The sequence below is a fragment of the Aythya fuligula genome, chromosome 4 (assembly GCF_009819795.1).
Source record: "Aythya fuligula isolate bAytFul2 chromosome 4, bAytFul2.pri, whole genome shotgun sequence".
NCBI classification, from domain to species: domain Eukaryota; kingdom Metazoa; phylum Chordata; class Aves; order Anseriformes; family Anatidae; genus Aythya; species Aythya fuligula.
The window spans coordinates 70,907,105-70,924,363 of NC_045562.1; the positions used below are offsets into that span (position 1 = coordinate 70,907,105).

A 17,259-nucleotide genomic window follows, 5' to 3' on the forward strand; every position below is an offset into this window, starting at 1 on the left:
GGAGGTGGTTGAAGTCTGGTTTTATTCAGCTGACAATGTGGCAAATCATCGGGAGGTTACAAACATCATTTTGGTTGGATCACGAGCCGGCTTGGTAAGACGGGGAAACAAAATTGTTAACACAAATTGTAGAGAAGCTTCCTGAAGTTGGTTGTCACGATAACTCAACCCAATACAAGTACAACAGGTGGTGAAGTTAAATACAGTGCAAAGAAACAGGGCAGTACCCGTGCTTGGATTTCACGCCCCCGCCAGCTGCTTGGTTTGCACCCCTCAGGCGATCAGTGGATTTCCCTGCAGCACCAACAAGTGCCCAACTGCCTCTGAAGCGCCCATCCTAGCTCACTGCACCTGAGTTGTCCCTAACCCCACAGCGCTGGCGTACGCAGTCAGGATATCCACGATCTGTTTCGTTTCCAGGGTCATCCGAGCTTCGGTCAGCCAGTCGTGCGCCACTCTCCTGGACTCTCCCTTCAGCTGGTTGACAAACTTGGCTGCCAGCTCCAGGTCTCCGTGCTCGATGCAGTAGGAAGCGTAGGACAGTAACTTGAACGTATCCAGGTCGTCGGGGCTGAGCTCGGCAGGCGGCTTCATTTGCTGGGGGTGAAACAGGAGAAGCGACTGCAGGTAAGAGAGGAAGTACTGGTACAAGCTGTTCCTGGTTTCATCGATCATAGCCACTCTCTTGGCCAGTTTCTGCACGGTGTAGAAGCGCGCTCGGAGGGCCTCCTCACTGTACACCCCTCGTGTCAGGGACTCCTGGGGCAGAGCTGCTGTTAAGGCTTCTGTGAAGGCGTTGTCGGAGCAGCTGGCCTTGATGGCCTTCACGGCGCTCTCCAGGGGCTCTGTGGGACTGTCCCCTGAAGCTGTTCTCATGCAGTATTTGAGCGCTTCCACAGAAAGCCACAGCTGGTGGGCCTTCCTGGCCTCCTCTTCCGCTACCGCGTGGCCTGCAAAATAACAAGGGGACTCACACACACAGGAAAAGTAACAGGAAAGTGTTTGCACCAAAAGCCATCCCTCTAAACCCTCGGAAATAGCCACCCTCTTGCCCTTTGTGCTCTCAGCAAGCCAGTTCCATGCTCCAGGTCCCTGCACACAGAGCCCTAGGGCAGCTTTCAGCAGAACCAGCTCTGGCAGGCATTGGGTACTCAGCTGTAACAACCCAAAACACAGAATCTGCATCTAATCCTGTGTTTAGGCACCAGGTTTGGTAATAGGTCTGAGGGATCTTGACTCTAGTCCTTAACGAGATGCAATTTCAGTGCCAATGCTCACTCTCGACTGCTTGCTCAATCCCCTTCAGCCTGGCGTAGGCAGTGTTGATGTCCAAGGTGAAGTTGTCGAGCTGTTCCTGAGTAAGGCGTCTGAATTGCATTTCTTGCTCGCTGAGCTTCTCCGATAAGTTCTGAAATAGAAACATTTATCAGCAGGCCAGTAACAACTGCTGAACTGTATTCAGCTTCTTTTTAAGAAATGTTGCCATAGGTTTTTTTCCTCCTTACTGGAGACCATGTATGTGATAAATACATCATACTAGTAAGAAGCCTTATTATGGTGAAATTAACAGTTTCTGCATTTTTAATCCTCACAAGCTTCTCGCCTAAAGCAGAAGCTTTTAAGACAACTCAGAATAAGACCTCTGTAATTCAAGTTCTCATTCACCTATACAAGATAGAAAGGCTCCCCTCCCTAGCCCCATTTTCAGTCTTCTAGGAGATGATTCACGACTCTAACCCTGCAAAGTTCATGCTTGTCAAGGCTTCAACAGCAGCACTGAACCAAACTGAACCCATTCGTCAAGGCCTCTCCCCCTTACCTGCTCAAACTCCACCTTCAGCTCCTGTTCCTGGATCTTAAGAACATCTCTCAGATGGTCGGTGTGGGCAGCAGCCTGCCGCCGCAGCTGGGTCCTCATTTCGCTCTCCATCACCTCTCGGACTTCTTCAACCTGCACACAAATAGAGCAGCTGGAATTACACCACGCCTTTCAACCGCTCATCACACACTGATTATCAGCCATCAGGGCTCACCTGGAGCAGAACCACTCCACAATCCCCAGTGCCAATACCTGGTGTACATGCTGGTATCAAAATATTACATGAAAAATACAGTAAAGCGACAAACTAAGCACTCTGACATTTATAAATCAGCTTCCAAACAAAACATGCCTTCCCTTTTCCCTGTATTAAAATGTTTAACAGCGTTACAGCATGAAGTTGTAATGCCCTTTCATTTTATAGATCAGGGAAAATATTTATCCACTGTGGAGAGTGCAAGCTAGCACAAGATGTAGGCCACAGGTTTAATTAGAAGCACCTGAAGCACTTTCATGTTTATGATTTATTTTTTTTTAATAAGGATTGTGCCATTTCCACCCTTCCACTAAATGCAAAGATTATGGTACAAAGATGACAGTGTTAAAGCAACAGCAGTCAGAAGTAATAGGCTGTAGTGAAATCCTTAGTAATGTGAAAAACAAAAGTAATTTCCTGGTTTACTGTATAACAGCACCCTTCTAAATTAGAAAATCTTGTTTAAAATCTCTTTTCCAGAGGACTCCTATCACAAGTCTCTCTATCTCAAGTCTCTCATCGCCCACAACACCCTGGTTGCCCTCCCGTGCACCTTCCCTAGCTCTTCTACATTCTTTTGGCACTGGAGATTGAAACGTGTGGGTTATGCCACTTTACCTTCTTCTCCTGTTCGATCTCGATCTCACTTTTGTGGTGCTCCAGCGCTTTGGCCACAGCTGCCTCAAGTGCCTTTTTGTCTTCCAGTTTCTGCTTCTCCAGGGCCAGCTCGATGTGCTGCTGTTCCCTCACCCGCTGCTCAGCCAGCTCCTTGTTCAGCTGGTCAATGCGCCGGTGGGCGTGTGCGATCAGAGAATTCAGGTCGTCCGTCGACAGCTGCCCGGCTGAAGAAAACACAGGGCGTTAGGCAGGGCTGTGAGAAACGGCCACCTAAGGCTCCACACGTGGCTTTTATGAAATGGGAACACGTTTAATGAGGTTTCTGAGCACTTCAAGCCCTTCACTAGTGCTAATGCCCAGCCAATGTTCCTTTCTGAACCAAACCAAATGTAAGCAGGAGAGAAACACCCTTCAATTCTTTGCAATCATTCGCACCTATGATTTATACTCCTGTAATTACAATTAGAGGAGACTGTTGACAACTCTGTCATTTTCTTGGTCTTTACATCACCGTGTGTTTCCCTCCAACAGCACACAGAGCAGCAGGATCTGTAAAACCCCCGTGCTGACTGATAGGGCTAGCTGGGTACAAGCTCACGGAAATGGGATCCTGTGAACATCTGAAGGCACAGTGAGAGCCAAAACAAGGATCTTTCTTCAACAGTCCTCCGGGCCAACTGTTCACAACCAGCTGTGTTATCCGAATTTGTATCTTTCAGGTTTGGCTATTCAAAGAGCAGTAAGTGCTCATAACTAGAAGTGGATCTGTGAAGAAGTTTGATATTTTTCTTCTAGGAAAACCAGCAGCACTAAGGAGCTCAGTCACTGAAATCACTGCTATTAAAACAGAGCTGGGCTTTACTGCACTCAAGCTTTACATTAGGTTTCTTTCCAACGAGAAAAAAAATCTTCAGAATCAAAGAGTTAATCAATCATGATTAAATTCAAATTAAACCAATCATTTTTGGTGACCCAGCTCAGAGTGCCCCACGTGGCTTTTCAAGCACACGAAGTACCTGGGCATTTTAGCAGTATCAGCAGGAGCTGGCGCATCCAGCACCTCACACAAGCCAGGAGCACTGCAAGCTTGGCCTACTTGAGGAAAAACCCCGTCACGTAGCTTCATTAGAACTGATCAAAGTTTCTGTTTCTCACTGGAATCTCAGCAGCAGCTACTGAACAGCTTAAATTTGCAATGAGAAAGCAAGCTTGGTTTTCAGAAGCCAACAATCCCACTCCCCTGTCAAGCAAGCACTGTTAGACAAAGACATTGTGGTTCAAGCAGCACATGCAACACGAGTGGAAGGGATCCCAAAGCATAACTCGGTCATGGAATATTTTAGGAATGCAACATTTCACCTCTGTTGGTATTGCATGTCATTTACAGTGGTGTACCACACATAAAAAAGGACGAAGAGAAAAGAGATGACATTCACAAGACCATAAGAAGTTAGAGGAACTCACCTAAATCAGTTATCTCTGCAAACAGAAAGAGGAGAGGTTGGAAAAGTTAATGCACGTTCACTACTGCAAGTCAGTCGTGCAAAAGAAAAATTGAAAACAGCTTTGCATCTATCTTAGTTTTGAGTCCAAGTCTTCAGGAATGTAAAAGAACAGCATGCTGACGCTAGAAGTCTCTCCACATTACAAGCAAGATGTAGCCCAAAACATCCCAGTCACTACCCCCACCTTTGGGAACCCCCAGGTTAACCTTTACGTTTAGCCAAAGCAAGGAATACGAGGTGGGAGCAGAGAAGTGCAAAGGACACTGAAAGTTTTAGTTTGATGTTTCCAGGTTCTTAGAAGCAGTTGGGAAGAACTAAATTCCCCAGCAGCAGGGAGAGTTGCCAAAAACTCAGTCCCGTGTACTTCAGTGGGTCACGGCAGTATGACACTGAATGCTTGGAAGCTACCAGGAGGCTCCCTCTGCACCCACCGAAGCGCAGCGAGCACAAAACCAGGACGTTCATTCACCCTTTAGCCTGAATGGCAGCTCCACCTCCAGGGTGCCAAAATCAACTTTTCTTCGGAACTAATACCCCAAAAGACTACACGTGTAAGCCAGCACAGCAACTGCAAACAGCTCATTAATCTAAACATGTTTTCCCAACTTTAAAAAACGAGCAAACAAAACAAAAGGACCTTTCCAGAGATGATTTTACAAACAAACCGTATTATAACTAGAGGGAAACGAACTGTAACTCAGACACGGTCCTTCTAAACACTGCAGCTAGAAACATGTGAGATCATTCAGTACATTTTCTGTTAAAACTCTGCGGCACATGAACCTTCCAACAACCCAAAGTAATACATTTATCCCTCTTGTAAGAGAGGAAGATTCTAACTACGCTTTTTTAAATCACATTTCTCTTTTTTCTGCTGTAAGGAAAGTAGAAAAGAGCTCAAGTTGAAAAAACCCAAGCATCTCAAAAATATGAGTGTGTGAGATGTCAGATCCCAGGCAAAGAACTGTAGGAGTAGCTTTGGGATTAGTTCCTGTGTCAATTTCACTTAGAAATAACACCCTGGGGTATGTACATGTAGGGTATGTAAAGAACTGTGAATCTCTCTTTTAGTTTATCATTCCAGTGATGACCTAGAAAAATTCAGGGAGCTCTTTGCTTCTCTGCTATAACAGTCTATGAGAATACTTATAACAGAATCAACCAGAGAAATACTTGATCAGACAGGAACACACATTTGATCCAAATCTGGAGCGACCGGGGCTGTTTCTTAAATCAAGCAGAGCATGTGACAGGCTGTGCTGACTTCACTGTGTGTGTGTAGGTATTGCCTCCCTTCTCACAAGGGTATAACTGATAAAATACAGTGCATGGATTACAAAAATGAAACAAAACGAGAACACACCCTGCCTAACTTTGAAAAAAGCACACCACATCAGCACTCCGTGTCATGCAGGAGCCAGAAGGCACCGATGCCCTAACACCTGCTTTAGCCTACTCCTTCTGTGAACTCATTTTCAACCAAACCAGAGGAAAAAATGACGCTGAACGCTCAGTCCAGCAGGCAGGACTACAGAAGCACTACAAGGTCAAGGCAACCAGCCAGGAGCACCGCCGCAGTGCCAGACTTACTCAGCCCCTTCCAGCCGGGCTGGACGTCCGGAGTGATGCTGTCGAGCTCTCGCTGAAACTCCTCTCGAGCTGTAGCCACAAGCTCGTGATACTGAGCTACTATCTTGGCCTCGGACTGCGCTGCCTGAACCTGCAACAAACAAAATGAATTAGTTTATTTTTCAAGGCTAATACAAAAAACAGAGAGACGTAATTTAAGACTGGGCCCTGAGTTAGTGGCATAGATCTTTATCTTCCAGCCCAACTAAAACAAACATGCCTGGGGAAAGGAAAAACCAGCCTGTGCTATCAAACCTCTTGTGTACAGTCATTATTTGCTTGAGCTACACAACTCTATTTCCTTTCACACACACACTGTAACAGCACAGTCAGCCTGTAGCCTAGACAGGATCAAAGCAGCACCTTAAATACTGAATCCACCTTTAAAGATGTGTAGCTCTTTTCCTCCATTACTGAACACTTGTTGCCTTGCCTTGCCTAGCAAGTTACTCCTAAGAGAGCTGCCCTCCTCTCACTAGTTCCTGATGCTCCTGCTATTAAGATAAATTCACCACCGAAATTACACCCGAGGAATGGAATTGGAATTTGTCTCCCTGTGCAGGAGCTGGCCTGCAAAGGGAGCCAAATTTCACCTTTACTTTTCTTCCCGTCTTCTGAGCTGTAATTTACCCACAACGCCATTAGCACACATTGCTCCTACTCCTCCCCAGCCCCGCGATTACAGAGGTGTGTCTTTTATCAGAGCTTCCAAAGTTTCCTTTCAAGGTTAAAAAGCAGCACTCAGTGACTCTTAAGTTTCTCATGCCAAAGAGGAGCTGCCAGCAGCAGAACATGAAAACACCGCGTGGAAGGCACACCACATCATGCCACACGTTTAGTGTTTTGTCTGAATCTTTCACAATTCCACTCAACATCAGACAGGAAGAGCTACAAGTTGTCCAAAGAAAGCATGGCTCCAATCAAGCTGCCTGGAGATTTTCAGGACAGAGAGCAGGTTTTTCTCACAAAGTCTTTGTCAGGACTATATACTGGTAGTATAATCAGTTCAAGGACTGACCATAGCTAAAAAAAAAAAAAAATCAAACTAAAAGTATTTAATCTACTGCAAGTACTTAATCTACTGCAGAGCACTTTGGAAAGGGAATTCTGCACAAGCTGCCAAGTAGTTGTTATTCTAATGGTGATTAAAAGCAGTGTGTGGAAGCGTTACCTTTTTCACCACATTGTCCAAGTCGACAATCATATGATGAAGATTTTCTTCTGCAGCAGTAATGTGAGATTTGGCTCCCGCGATCTGAGACTTCTTGGCGTTCTCAATTACACCTTTTGTCTTCTCTAGCTCTTCTCTGAAAATAAAAGCAGCTGCTAATTATAACACGTACAGGTCTTACAACATAACCCCAGAGAAAAGTTTACTTGACACCATCTGTATTTATAGAAAAAGCCACCTGGTAACTCCAATGACATTTCCCATCTACCGGCTCTACACCAAAACTGCTGAGATTAAAGATTTTCTTCTGCAGCCTGAAGCCTAGAGATGTCAGTGGCTCCATTCCACATAAAATGAGAGTTATGTATGGTAAAATTACAACTTGGTGACTGGTAGAGATAAATGAGGATGGAGAAAATTTGTAGAGCTCTGTAAAAGAGCTCTATAGAGCTCTCTCTCTATATATGTATTTATGGAGCTCTGTAGATTTTTTTTTGTTGTTGGTAATTGAGAACCATTTTCCTCTAGGAAGTCAAGGAACAAGCGTTCTTTTTCCAAATCCATTCAAACCAACAGAGATTTCTAATAACCTCCCTGGAGCAAGGAGCAAGCTTTTTAAAATAAATAACTCGTTGGAAGTGGAGGCATCCAGTAGACAGACAGTCTTAAAGCTAACAATAACCTTTGAGCACCTGCAGTTTTGGTTATCAATAATCTTTTAGCATATCTGGGGTTTTGGCTAGCTTGGTTTTACTCTTTGCAACCCCCAGTTACCCCTCCTACCCATTCCCAGTCAGCACAGCAACTTCCAGGGTAAGAGGAGTTTGTAGCTTACCAACTGTGAGACTTCAAAGACATTCCCCTCTTCCTCCCATTGCCCCCTCAGCCTCAGAAGCATTGAAGATCTTCCAAATTTATTTCTACCCTCATTATAGAAACAACTTGGAGACGTTTTTGTCCATCAGCTTACTTTTGCTGTTACAGTCACTAGGTGATGAGCCTGCACACCAGACTCAGTGCACAACACCGCAATTTATTCAGAACCTGACGTTATGAGCAGGCTGTTTCAGAATTCAACTTTTCATTAACCACATATCTAAGAAAAATCTAGCCTTAAAAACTGTCCCCAAACCCATCTAATGCCTGCCAGCCCTCATGGGTGGCATCACCTTACCACTAAGAGTCTTAAAACCAGGAACATACTTGGCTTTCAGAAGGGCATCAGCAGCTTCATCCACTGCTCTCCTCCGATCTTTCAGTGCTTCCTCCAGAGTGCGCCACTGAGCGGATTTTTTCTCCCCAGCAGCCTAAGAAGCACAGATTTTTCATTAGGGTTATCACAATCGCTACAAAAAGTTACCCAGGAAATAACAGCCTGTACAGATTCAGTTTGCTACACTCGTTTCACTCAGTCTGACCAACGTGCTTTTGTTTTACCAACAATGTAGCTGGAAGTTTTAAGAATTTCTTCCTTTCAATGTTTTATCTTGTTTTGTTTGATCCTTAACATTTTGTTCCACCTGAGCAACAGATATTTGTACGCACAGCAAGGCATGTGTGAGGATCACTGTATGGTGCCACAACATTCTGGGGCAAATCTCTGTATGTATGACACTGAAAAGCAATTTTAAAGTAATACAGGACATTTAAGTATCAAGTTAAAGAACAAACTCTTAAGGCATTTATTTTACTCAGCACAAAATTCAGTTTAGTTGTCTGTATGCCCCAGCTCATTGGATGAACCACTCAGTTATACCCTCTGCATTACCAGTGAAGACTAGCAGCATCACTTGAACTTTTCTACTCACAAAAGTGGAATTAATGAGTTGGAGGGGAAAAAAAGTCAAACTCAGAAGCATTTTATTATTAAACTACACATTTCAGAAGTGGAAAGAGTAGTTAAAACTGTGATAAACATTAAGACAGTGCGTGAAAAACAACTTCAGTTGTGAGATGGCAAGTTTTGCTGAGCAGAATATACAAAGTCCCTGTTTGTCCAGTTTACCTCAGAATTGTCCATTGCCTCCTTCAGTATCTGTAAGTGGGCATTCACTGCTTGCACAGCAGATTCCTGTGCCGTGATCGCCTGGAGAGTTACACGAGCTGTAGAGCTCAGGGCTCCTTCTAATGTTGCTGCAAGGGCTGAAAAAAAAAAAAAAAAAAAAAGAATGAACTGAATTAAACTCTAATTAGTAAAGTGACACATTACATCCTCTACATCTCCTCAAATGTCTCCTCACATTGTTTTCTGTGACCCAAAAGTCAGTTTGGAAACTACACTGCAGCCTATGGAAGAAGAAATGCCACTAGAACATATTCCTAATTCAGAAAATTAGGACTGTGCTTAGAGCAGTAGGACTACTCAGTGGAAGACCTTTACCACGCGTTTGCATTTAGTCCAGAAGAAGTTTTCCCTCTTTACTTTCTGCAGTGGTTATCAAGAGGAAACAAATAAATATTCCTGTCTTCCCCAAGGAAGATATATTCCAGCCACAAAGTTACTCCTCCCAGCCCAGAAGGTGATGGAGGCAACCATCCACTCCTATCGGGATACAAGCCCAAACGACCTACTAATTATTCAAGCAGGAACCAAATCAGCATGGCTGCATCAAACAGATCGTGACACAGATCAAACAAAGGAACAGTCTGCCTCTACCCAGCATTTACAAGACCACATGTGGAACACTCCGTCCCTTTCTGAGATTCTCAGCAGGGAGATAACAACAGAGAACCACTATGATGGTGAGGGGACTGGAGAGGTCTTATTCTAGCCTGAAGAAGAGAAGTCTAAGAGGAAAATATAGAGGGATTACAGAAAATAATAGAAACAGACTTCTCAGAGGTGCCTAGAGAAAGGGTAAGAGGCAATAATTAAAGTGGAAACAACAGAAATTAATTATTTGCAACAAGCTCTCCACCATAAATAGTACTGGCAGAGATGTTCAGAGAGGTGGGACTCTCTCTCTACCCTTGGAGAGTTTCAAAGCCCCAGGGGAGAAGGCCCTGAGCAGACTGCCTGAGCTCCCCAAGGTCAGACCAAAGAGCTCAGAAGTTTGTTCCACCCCATTTATTTTTTTCATTATTGTCTGATCATCAGTTATTTGTGAGTGGTTGGAGCATTCTTCACCAGCACAACACAGGTTAAAGACAGCTGCATAAGCCAACAGAGTCCAACGATCCTTTCGTCCTGTACAACATGCACAGGAAAAGTGATGGTAAGGACTCACCCGATATCTTCTCTTGTTCCTCCTTGTCTTGCTGGGCAAGGCGGGCCGCAACTTCTTCTGGTGAGCGTTCCTTTATAGCATGGGAAACTTCGTGTTCTTTACCTACAAAGCAGAGAGTAAAACTCTTTCATTGGAGAGTCCAAATTACTATTTGGATTACTTGTAGGGAAGTAACTTTATTTTCAAAAATCAATTTGCGGAGTTAGTATCATTTTATAAATCTGACTTCTGCATGAAGCTATGCCAAAACTACCTCAAGCTTTTTTATACTTGTAATTGCAAAGGACTGGCACAAAGCTTCTTAAAATTAAAGGCAGAAGCATGGATACCTCACATGCATCTGTACATTGTACGTTGTCTAGTTACAAAGATACACAAAATTCAAACGCAAAGCAAGAATTAAAATGGAGCCAAGTTTAAGGTTTCAGTAAATCTCTCTCCATGTTTTTTTCATCTCCCCTTTGGCACGCTTGGAGAGTTCAGCCAATGTAAAGCAGGTTAGGGAGAGGGCCACAGTGAGTCAAGATTATACTCAATGCCTTAGCCTAAGGCTGCTTAAAATGTTGTTACTCTCCAAAACAGGAATTAACATCGAGCTAATTCTCTCTAAGTCTGCCTGTACACTGAGGAGAGAACCCTGATCTCGGACTTGGGCTGCATCTAAAAAAAATGGGGTTATGTTTTAATAATGTTGATGTTAAATGAAGAATTTATTCACTTCTTGCTTGCATAAGTTTATGAAATGGCTTGTTAATAGGGAAATAAATTAATTTACTCTCATCTGAAATAGCCCAGAGAGAAACTAGTGTTTCCTGTTCAGTTAAGCAGTAAATGAAGTTGCTTCACTTAGCCCTGCACAGACAGGCTTTTCTGAACCACAGTCAGAAAGCCACAAGCAGCAGAGGCAAACTGGACTGTGCACGTTCCAGCCCAGCACAAAGGCAGCTTTCCTCCTACATCCATCCCTGTCCCTGCCCCAGCTATCAATCCCACTGTCTCGGTACGCTAAAAACCTGCTAACACAATGCGAGTTCTTCTGCAAAAGGCACAAAGAACAGTGCCTTTACAAACGACAAATACCAACATAGAAATAAGAAGTTATGCACTTAAAAATGTAAAATTCAGGCTTTCTTTGTTGCGTTTGTATGCTCTTTTTCACCTTCTTCAGGCTGTATCCCCGGAGCTGGCACCGACACGGCCACGCCTGTTGCAGAGATGATCTGTGCTGCAGCTGTGCCTGCTGTTAAGTACAGTTACAGAACTCCAACAGTTAGTATGCATGTGCTCAACGTGAGTACAGGGAGATAAAGACTCTTTTTCCTCTGTTAAAACATTAGTTGGACATTCGCATTACTTTATCCCGGACAGACAGCACTTAGTATTACACATGCACACAGAACTTCACTCGGCATGGCAGCTGAAGGAACAAAGATGCCAACTGCTCCTCTCTAAACCAATTCCATTTGATCCTGCTTTAAAAGCAGCCCAGCAGTTATCCTAACTGAAGTTTCTTGCATTTGCTTAACAGGGAGAGAGAAATCCTCTCCAAGTCCAGCACTCAAACTGTTCTTCCTGGTGAGTCCCACATCCGAAACTACGCAGGACAGTCATTATTTATATTAGAATTCAAATTTTCTAGCATAAATAAACTTCATAAAAACTCAGCAAAAATAGTTTAAGCCTTTTTAGACAAATATTCTTACGGCTGAGAAGAAAATAGTATTAATTTGAAGAAATTCTAACATCCTCATCTTCAACCACTCCAAAAGACTATTTTAATCTGCTGTGGGATGTACGGAACGAGAACATGAGCTCCTTTGTTTCCCTCTGCGTGACACTGTGTAAGGTTACCTTCTTTTTCCTCTGCAGGAGGAACAGCTTCTGGTTTGCTTATTGGGGATTTGGTAACAGGCTGTTTAGATTCTTTCATTACTTCTGCTACAGAGGAGATCTTCAGGGGACCTTGCTGGATCTTGAAAAGCAAAAAGAAGAAATATCACCAGTTTTCAAGGAGCCTGCGTGTCACCAATTCCATGAAAACACAGAAGAACATTTCCACGTCTAGACAACTGAATCATAAACCTAAACCTCAAACTACAGCATGAAAACAGTAGCAAGGCCACGTAATTGCCTGCCTTAATTTTTTAATTTAGAAGGAATCTTTACAGAACACAGAGTCGTGGCCGAAGATGCTACAGGCATGGTGTGGGTTTGACAGAATGGCCTCACTGACTGCTCTGTGAAAGGGCCTGGATGCTAGTTTTTAGGACAGATGAGCACTAACTCAAGTGTAAATCATTGCAAGGCTTTATGATATTAATTCTTTAGTATCCATCACATAAAGCCACAAGGTAATAATGAAAACATCTGAATTGGAGCCTTTACTAGGCAGATGATGATTTTAGTCTGACCAGTCTGTTTTGTGCAAGAGCTACTCAGTGCTTAGGAGGGAGCAGGAGCTTACCAAAAAGTGCCGGCAGCTGAAAACAGAAGAGAGGCAGTTTTGGTTAACTGATGTGCTATTTGTTTAGGACAGCTTTATTAAATTAAAAATATTTTGGGTTTCCCGAAGGTCAAAAAGCTTCTGATAGCTCCGAGAAGCCACAGCCAGAGGAACCTTTCAGCATTCTTGTTTAAGCAGGGAGTGTTTTCCTTCAGATGCAGTAAGAGAGAAACCTCCAGATTCCATTTCCAGTGCGGTGCTGAGGGCAGTATCAGGTTTTCCATTTGCAGGGTCACATCACTAAGATTTCAGACTGTGACACTCATGCACGGTTCTGCACTGTTCAAAGCTTTATTGATCCAAGAAGTTCTCAGATCTCTTTAAATTAAGTTCAGCTCAGAATGGAAGTTTTCTAATCTTACAATCTCACTAACTACACTAAACCTCCATCCACGGTGAAATTAGTTAAATTCCAGGAATTAAGCGTGCTGGGGGGGAAATGCTCACCGGTTTCTTTGGCATCGGCGCGCTGTAAGGTGCGGGACCAAGAGCCATCTCGAAGAGTTTGTCGGAGTAGGGGATGGCTTTCTCTACGTTCTCCCGGAACTGCGTGTCATAGCTGGCGTACAGGACGGTTCCCCCTACTCCTCCACCCACAAACAAGACACTGGCACCGATAATTTTGCCTACAGAAACGCTGTTGGAGGGGAGGAAAGAGTGAAAATGACGTAAATCGCATCCCAGCTTGGCTCAAGGCGACCACCCCCAACCTCCCTTCTGACCAGCACTCACCTCGGTAGGATTTGTTTAGATCTGAGTCAACCAAGCAAGAAACACAAGGAACCAGGAGAATAAAAGCTACCAACCAAACAAATCCCACCCCCACCACCAGTTTGCTCTCATGTGGACTTCAGCAGCAGGTTCACCCTCAGCAGAGGGCACAGAAGGCTCAAGCCCACCCCCCAAAACCCTCCTACGCACCCCGACTCCCCCGAGGCGGTCGCATATCCTCGGCTCACTCGTGAGGGGCGCAGCGCTGCTCTCCCACACCGGCAACTCTGCAAGGAGAAGAGGAGACAAGAGTCAGCGGGCACCCCGAGGCATCTCCTCACCTGGACTCGCGTCTCAGCTCAGCCTGCTCCACCGCCACGTCTCACACGGGCTCCAAGGGAAGGCGGCGATGTCAGGGTTTTTCCTCCCCAAACAACAGACTTCTCACAAGAGCAGCTTGAGGGCATCGTAAAAAGTAATTAGTTATTTTGGAAAAACAAGCAAAAAAAAAAAACATCCCAAGTTATTTCTCCTTCTGTTTTCACTATTTATGTTCCCTTCCTCCGGTCCGTGTGGCACAACTGGATCGGTTTGGGTTCTCTTCACCACAGCTCAGCGGTGACAGCAGAGAACCAGAGCTGCTTAAACACTTACACCTTGCTTTGAAGGCACAAACCATTTCTTCTCCCACACCAAGACCTTCTCTAAAAGGACTACAAAAACACCTCGATCAAAACAGAGATCGGATTATAATGTAAATGAAGTTACCGTATGAGGAGCAAGTGATAAACCGCCATATTCTACTTAACACAAATGACACGACCCCAGATGTTTATCTCCTGTTTTAGCGCCAGAAGCAGGTTTACCAGAAAGGCTGGTTAAGGTACTCTAATCCCAAGAACAAGCAGAAGCACTGCCCCCTCCATTTTTCTTTTTCCACACGTGAATTGCTACAAGAGGAAGACAGGACCCAGGGGAGATCCGTGCACGAGTCCCAAAAGGATCGCTTCCCACAGCTGAGGGCAACTAGAAAATTAAAAAAATGAAAATCAAAATCCATAAACAAGGATCAGGGGATGCTTCGCTAAGCCCTGAGCCAAGGAGAGAGCCTTCTTTATTTATGTCTGCGTAGGGCAACACGTAACGAGCACACGTCTTGGGGGTCAGCTCCCATCCTTATCCAAGCCGCAGAGAGGCAGGCACACTGAACTCCTGTTTTTTTCCAGAAAGTCAGCCAAAACTCTCTGATTAGTAACGGGAGGGCGTGGACAGTGAGAGGAAAGCAGCATTTCTTACCCCTGAGTCCTTCACAAGCCTTGGCTGATCTTCTCATTTACAGCAGAAAGCAGGGAGACAAAACAAAGGTGTTCAGGGTTGGGTCGCAGGCTGAATTTTCACTCCCTTCCAAAACTCTGGGTCTGTGGCACTGTGACCTGGATATGAGCCTTCACCAGCACTTTATAAGCAGAAACCCACTCTGGTTTCCTTCCCTCTCACCAAAATACACTACTCCCTCCAAAAAACACAGCAGCCGTTTTTTCAAGCTGCATTGCTTGCCTTTTGCCACTGTAAAAAGCTTGCTTAAATCCACTACATCACGCTAACTGGGAAAATTAGGAGGAGTTTCTCATCTCCCCACTGAACCATTAGCAGGTGTTTATGACCAATAAAAAATCCCCTCGGTATGGATCCGAGCAGGCAGCACCAGCCCTGCAGCAGGGCACTGCGAGCAGCTCAGTCCCAATTGTGCAACTGGGGCAAATAACCCCACCAGTGTGGGTCTCTCCTTGGGAAAAATTCCTTAACACACCTCAGATCAGGCCAGAGGCCACAATTCCACATCTCTTGTGGAAGGAGCACTGTAACACATTTGTTTCTCACATCCAGTTTCTTTTTTTTGCCAACCAAAAGGGACGGGTTTTAGCTGCAGAAACCCCAGGGGACCAGCAGCTGCCTGTACGTGTAAATATAAACGGTGTGCTGAGAGAGCTTGCCCACCAGGTGAACGCTCAGGCGGTCCACCTGCCTGCAAACACACTTCTGCTGCTCAAACTAAGCCTCCTTTGTCAAGCAATCAAGAAACGTGACTAGGGATGAAGAAAAATAAGTCATTTTTTAAAGTAAGGAGAGAAATTGCAAGGGTACAGATAAAAAAGCTCCAGGGAACGCCCTGGCATCTCCGTGTCTGCAGTTTTTCCATCAAACTCATGGACTGAAGGCAGGCTTCCAAACTCCAGAGCACAATACCCGATTCCCCAGAGCCGCACAGTCATCCTGGATGTACTCTTAGAGGCTGAACACGTGCACAGGGATGTAAGACACACACAGACGTCACAGCCTGCTTGCTGTCTTCCCAGCTCCTGGCTCAAACCTTCCCCAGGCCCTCGCCTCAGCTGGCATCGGATGACCCGGGCAGACTTCTCCCGGCCCTATAAAGCTGCCAGAGGAGACGCCGGCTGCTGGGGTGGTGTAAAGGGTCACACTTTATCCACAGAGCGTGTGGATAGGAAGAGTAACGGAGCTGGAATGGAGTAGAATGTAATATAAAGGGGGGTTGATGCTTTTATTTGTGTGTTACTGTGAGGCTGAGCCTGAAGATAGAAGCTGGGGAGTTTGTAGAGGCAGAAACCTCGTCTACAAACCCTTGTGTCTTCCAGAAGCGAGGGGCTGCTTTAAAAAGGCTTCGTACCACACCACCACATGGAGAGAGCAGCGTGAGGACAGGGAAAGGCCCAGAAAATGAGCACACGGGGGGGATTTTTCACCCTGACGTCCCTCCTGCTCCTTCTCTTGCCTTGTACCAGCAGCGACTGTGGGCAGCCCTCAGACCCCTCACACCACCCAAACCTCCACACAACCCCCCAAATCCTCTCATAACCCCCTCACGACCCCGTCAGATCCCTCACATTCCCCAAACACCCTCACAGCCCCCTAAATCCTCTCACGACCCCCTCAGACCCCTCACACCCCCTCAAATCCTCTCATGACCCCCTCACAACCCCCTCAGACCCCTCACAGCCCCCAAACCCCCTCAAAATCCCCCCACACCCCCTCTCAACCCCCAGATCCTCTCATGATCCCCTCACAGACCCCAAACCCCCTCAGGATCCCCTCAGACCCCTCACAACCCCCCCCGGCAGCCCGGCGCCCCGGCCCAAGGTCACTCCCTTCCCCACCTCCCCTCGGGCCCAGCCCCGGCCGCCTCCCCCCCGTGCTGCCCGGCCGGGCCCCGCCGCTCTCTGCCGCCGCCCCTCAGCGCGGCCCCGGCCCCCCTCAGGGACCCCCTTCAGGAGCCCGCCGCAGGCCCCGCGCCCGAAGGACTACAACACCCAGCATGCACCGCGGCGCCCGATAGGAGACAGACGCCGGACTACAAAACCCAGCATGCCCCGCGCGCGCGGCTCCGCTCAGCTCCAAGCAGAGCCCCGCGCGCTGCACGCCGGGATTTGTAGTGCGCCCCAGCCGCGCGCCCGCCCACCCCGCCGCCTCATTGGCTGCCGCGGCTGACCCTCAGCGGCCCGGCAGCCAATGGCGGCCCGCGCGCGCGGAGTCATTGCGAGCCGACGGAGCGGCGCTCAGAGGACGCCCCGCGGCGGGCGGCCCGGGGCTCCCCCGCCTCGCCGCGCCTCGCCGCGCTCCCCCCCTCCTCCCGCTCACCTGCGCGGCCACCGCGCCGCCCGCCCGCCGCCACGCCCGCAGCATCGCCCCGCGTACGCCTCCGCCGCCAGCACCGCCCGCCTCCGCCCCTCACCGCCGGGAACCGGGCAGCGCGCATGCGCGGGGAAAGGGGAAAGGGGCGGGCCTTCTCCACAGGGCGGGG

General features: G+C 46.7%; 1 protein-coding gene across 4 annotated transcripts; it reads right to left on the bottom strand.

Annotated features, from left to right (window-relative positions):
• Position 1: 1 nt before the first annotated feature.
• IMMT (inner membrane mitochondrial protein) lies at positions 2-17,141 on the bottom strand. 4 transcript variants are annotated; one of them, XM_032186168.1, is made up of 15 exons: positions 17,097-17,141; positions 13,650-13,726; positions 13,176-13,365; positions 12,077-12,197; positions 11,385-11,465; positions 10,226-10,327; positions 9,004-9,140; positions 8,202-8,305; positions 6,999-7,134; positions 5,789-5,918; positions 4,158-4,172; positions 2,694-2,917; positions 1,820-1,951; positions 1,279-1,408; positions 2-950 (listed from the first exon to the last, which is right to left on the bottom strand). In XM_032186168.1, exons 1-15 carry the CDS (start codon positions 17,139-17,141, stop codon positions 343-345), a joined length of 2,232 nt encoding a protein of 743 aa, XP_032042059.1. In that variant the 3' UTR covers positions 2-342. The 4 variants fall into 4 exon arrangements, with proteins under 4 accessions (XP_032042059.1, XP_032042061.1, XP_032042060.1 ...); XM_032186170.1 differs by lacking the exon at positions 11,385-11,465; XM_032186169.1 differs by lacking the exon at positions 4,158-4,172.
• Positions 17,142-17,259: the final 118 nt, after the last annotated feature.

Excerpts from the sequence above, each read along its gene's own strand:
- IMMT (XM_032186168.1), bottom strand. The coding sequence starts at position 17,141 with ATGCTGCGGGCGTGGCGGCGGGCGGGCGGCGCGGTGGCCGCGCAG. Across the intron at positions 1,952-2,693 it reads AGATCGAACAGGAGAAGAAG|GTTGAAGAAGTCCGAGAGGT; the intron begins GTAAAGTGGCAT and ends ATTTGTGTGCAG. Across the intron at positions 1,409-1,819 it reads TGAAGGTGGAGTTTGAGCAG|AACTTATCGGAGAAGCTCAG; the intron begins GTAAGGGGGAGA and ends TTTCTATTTCAG.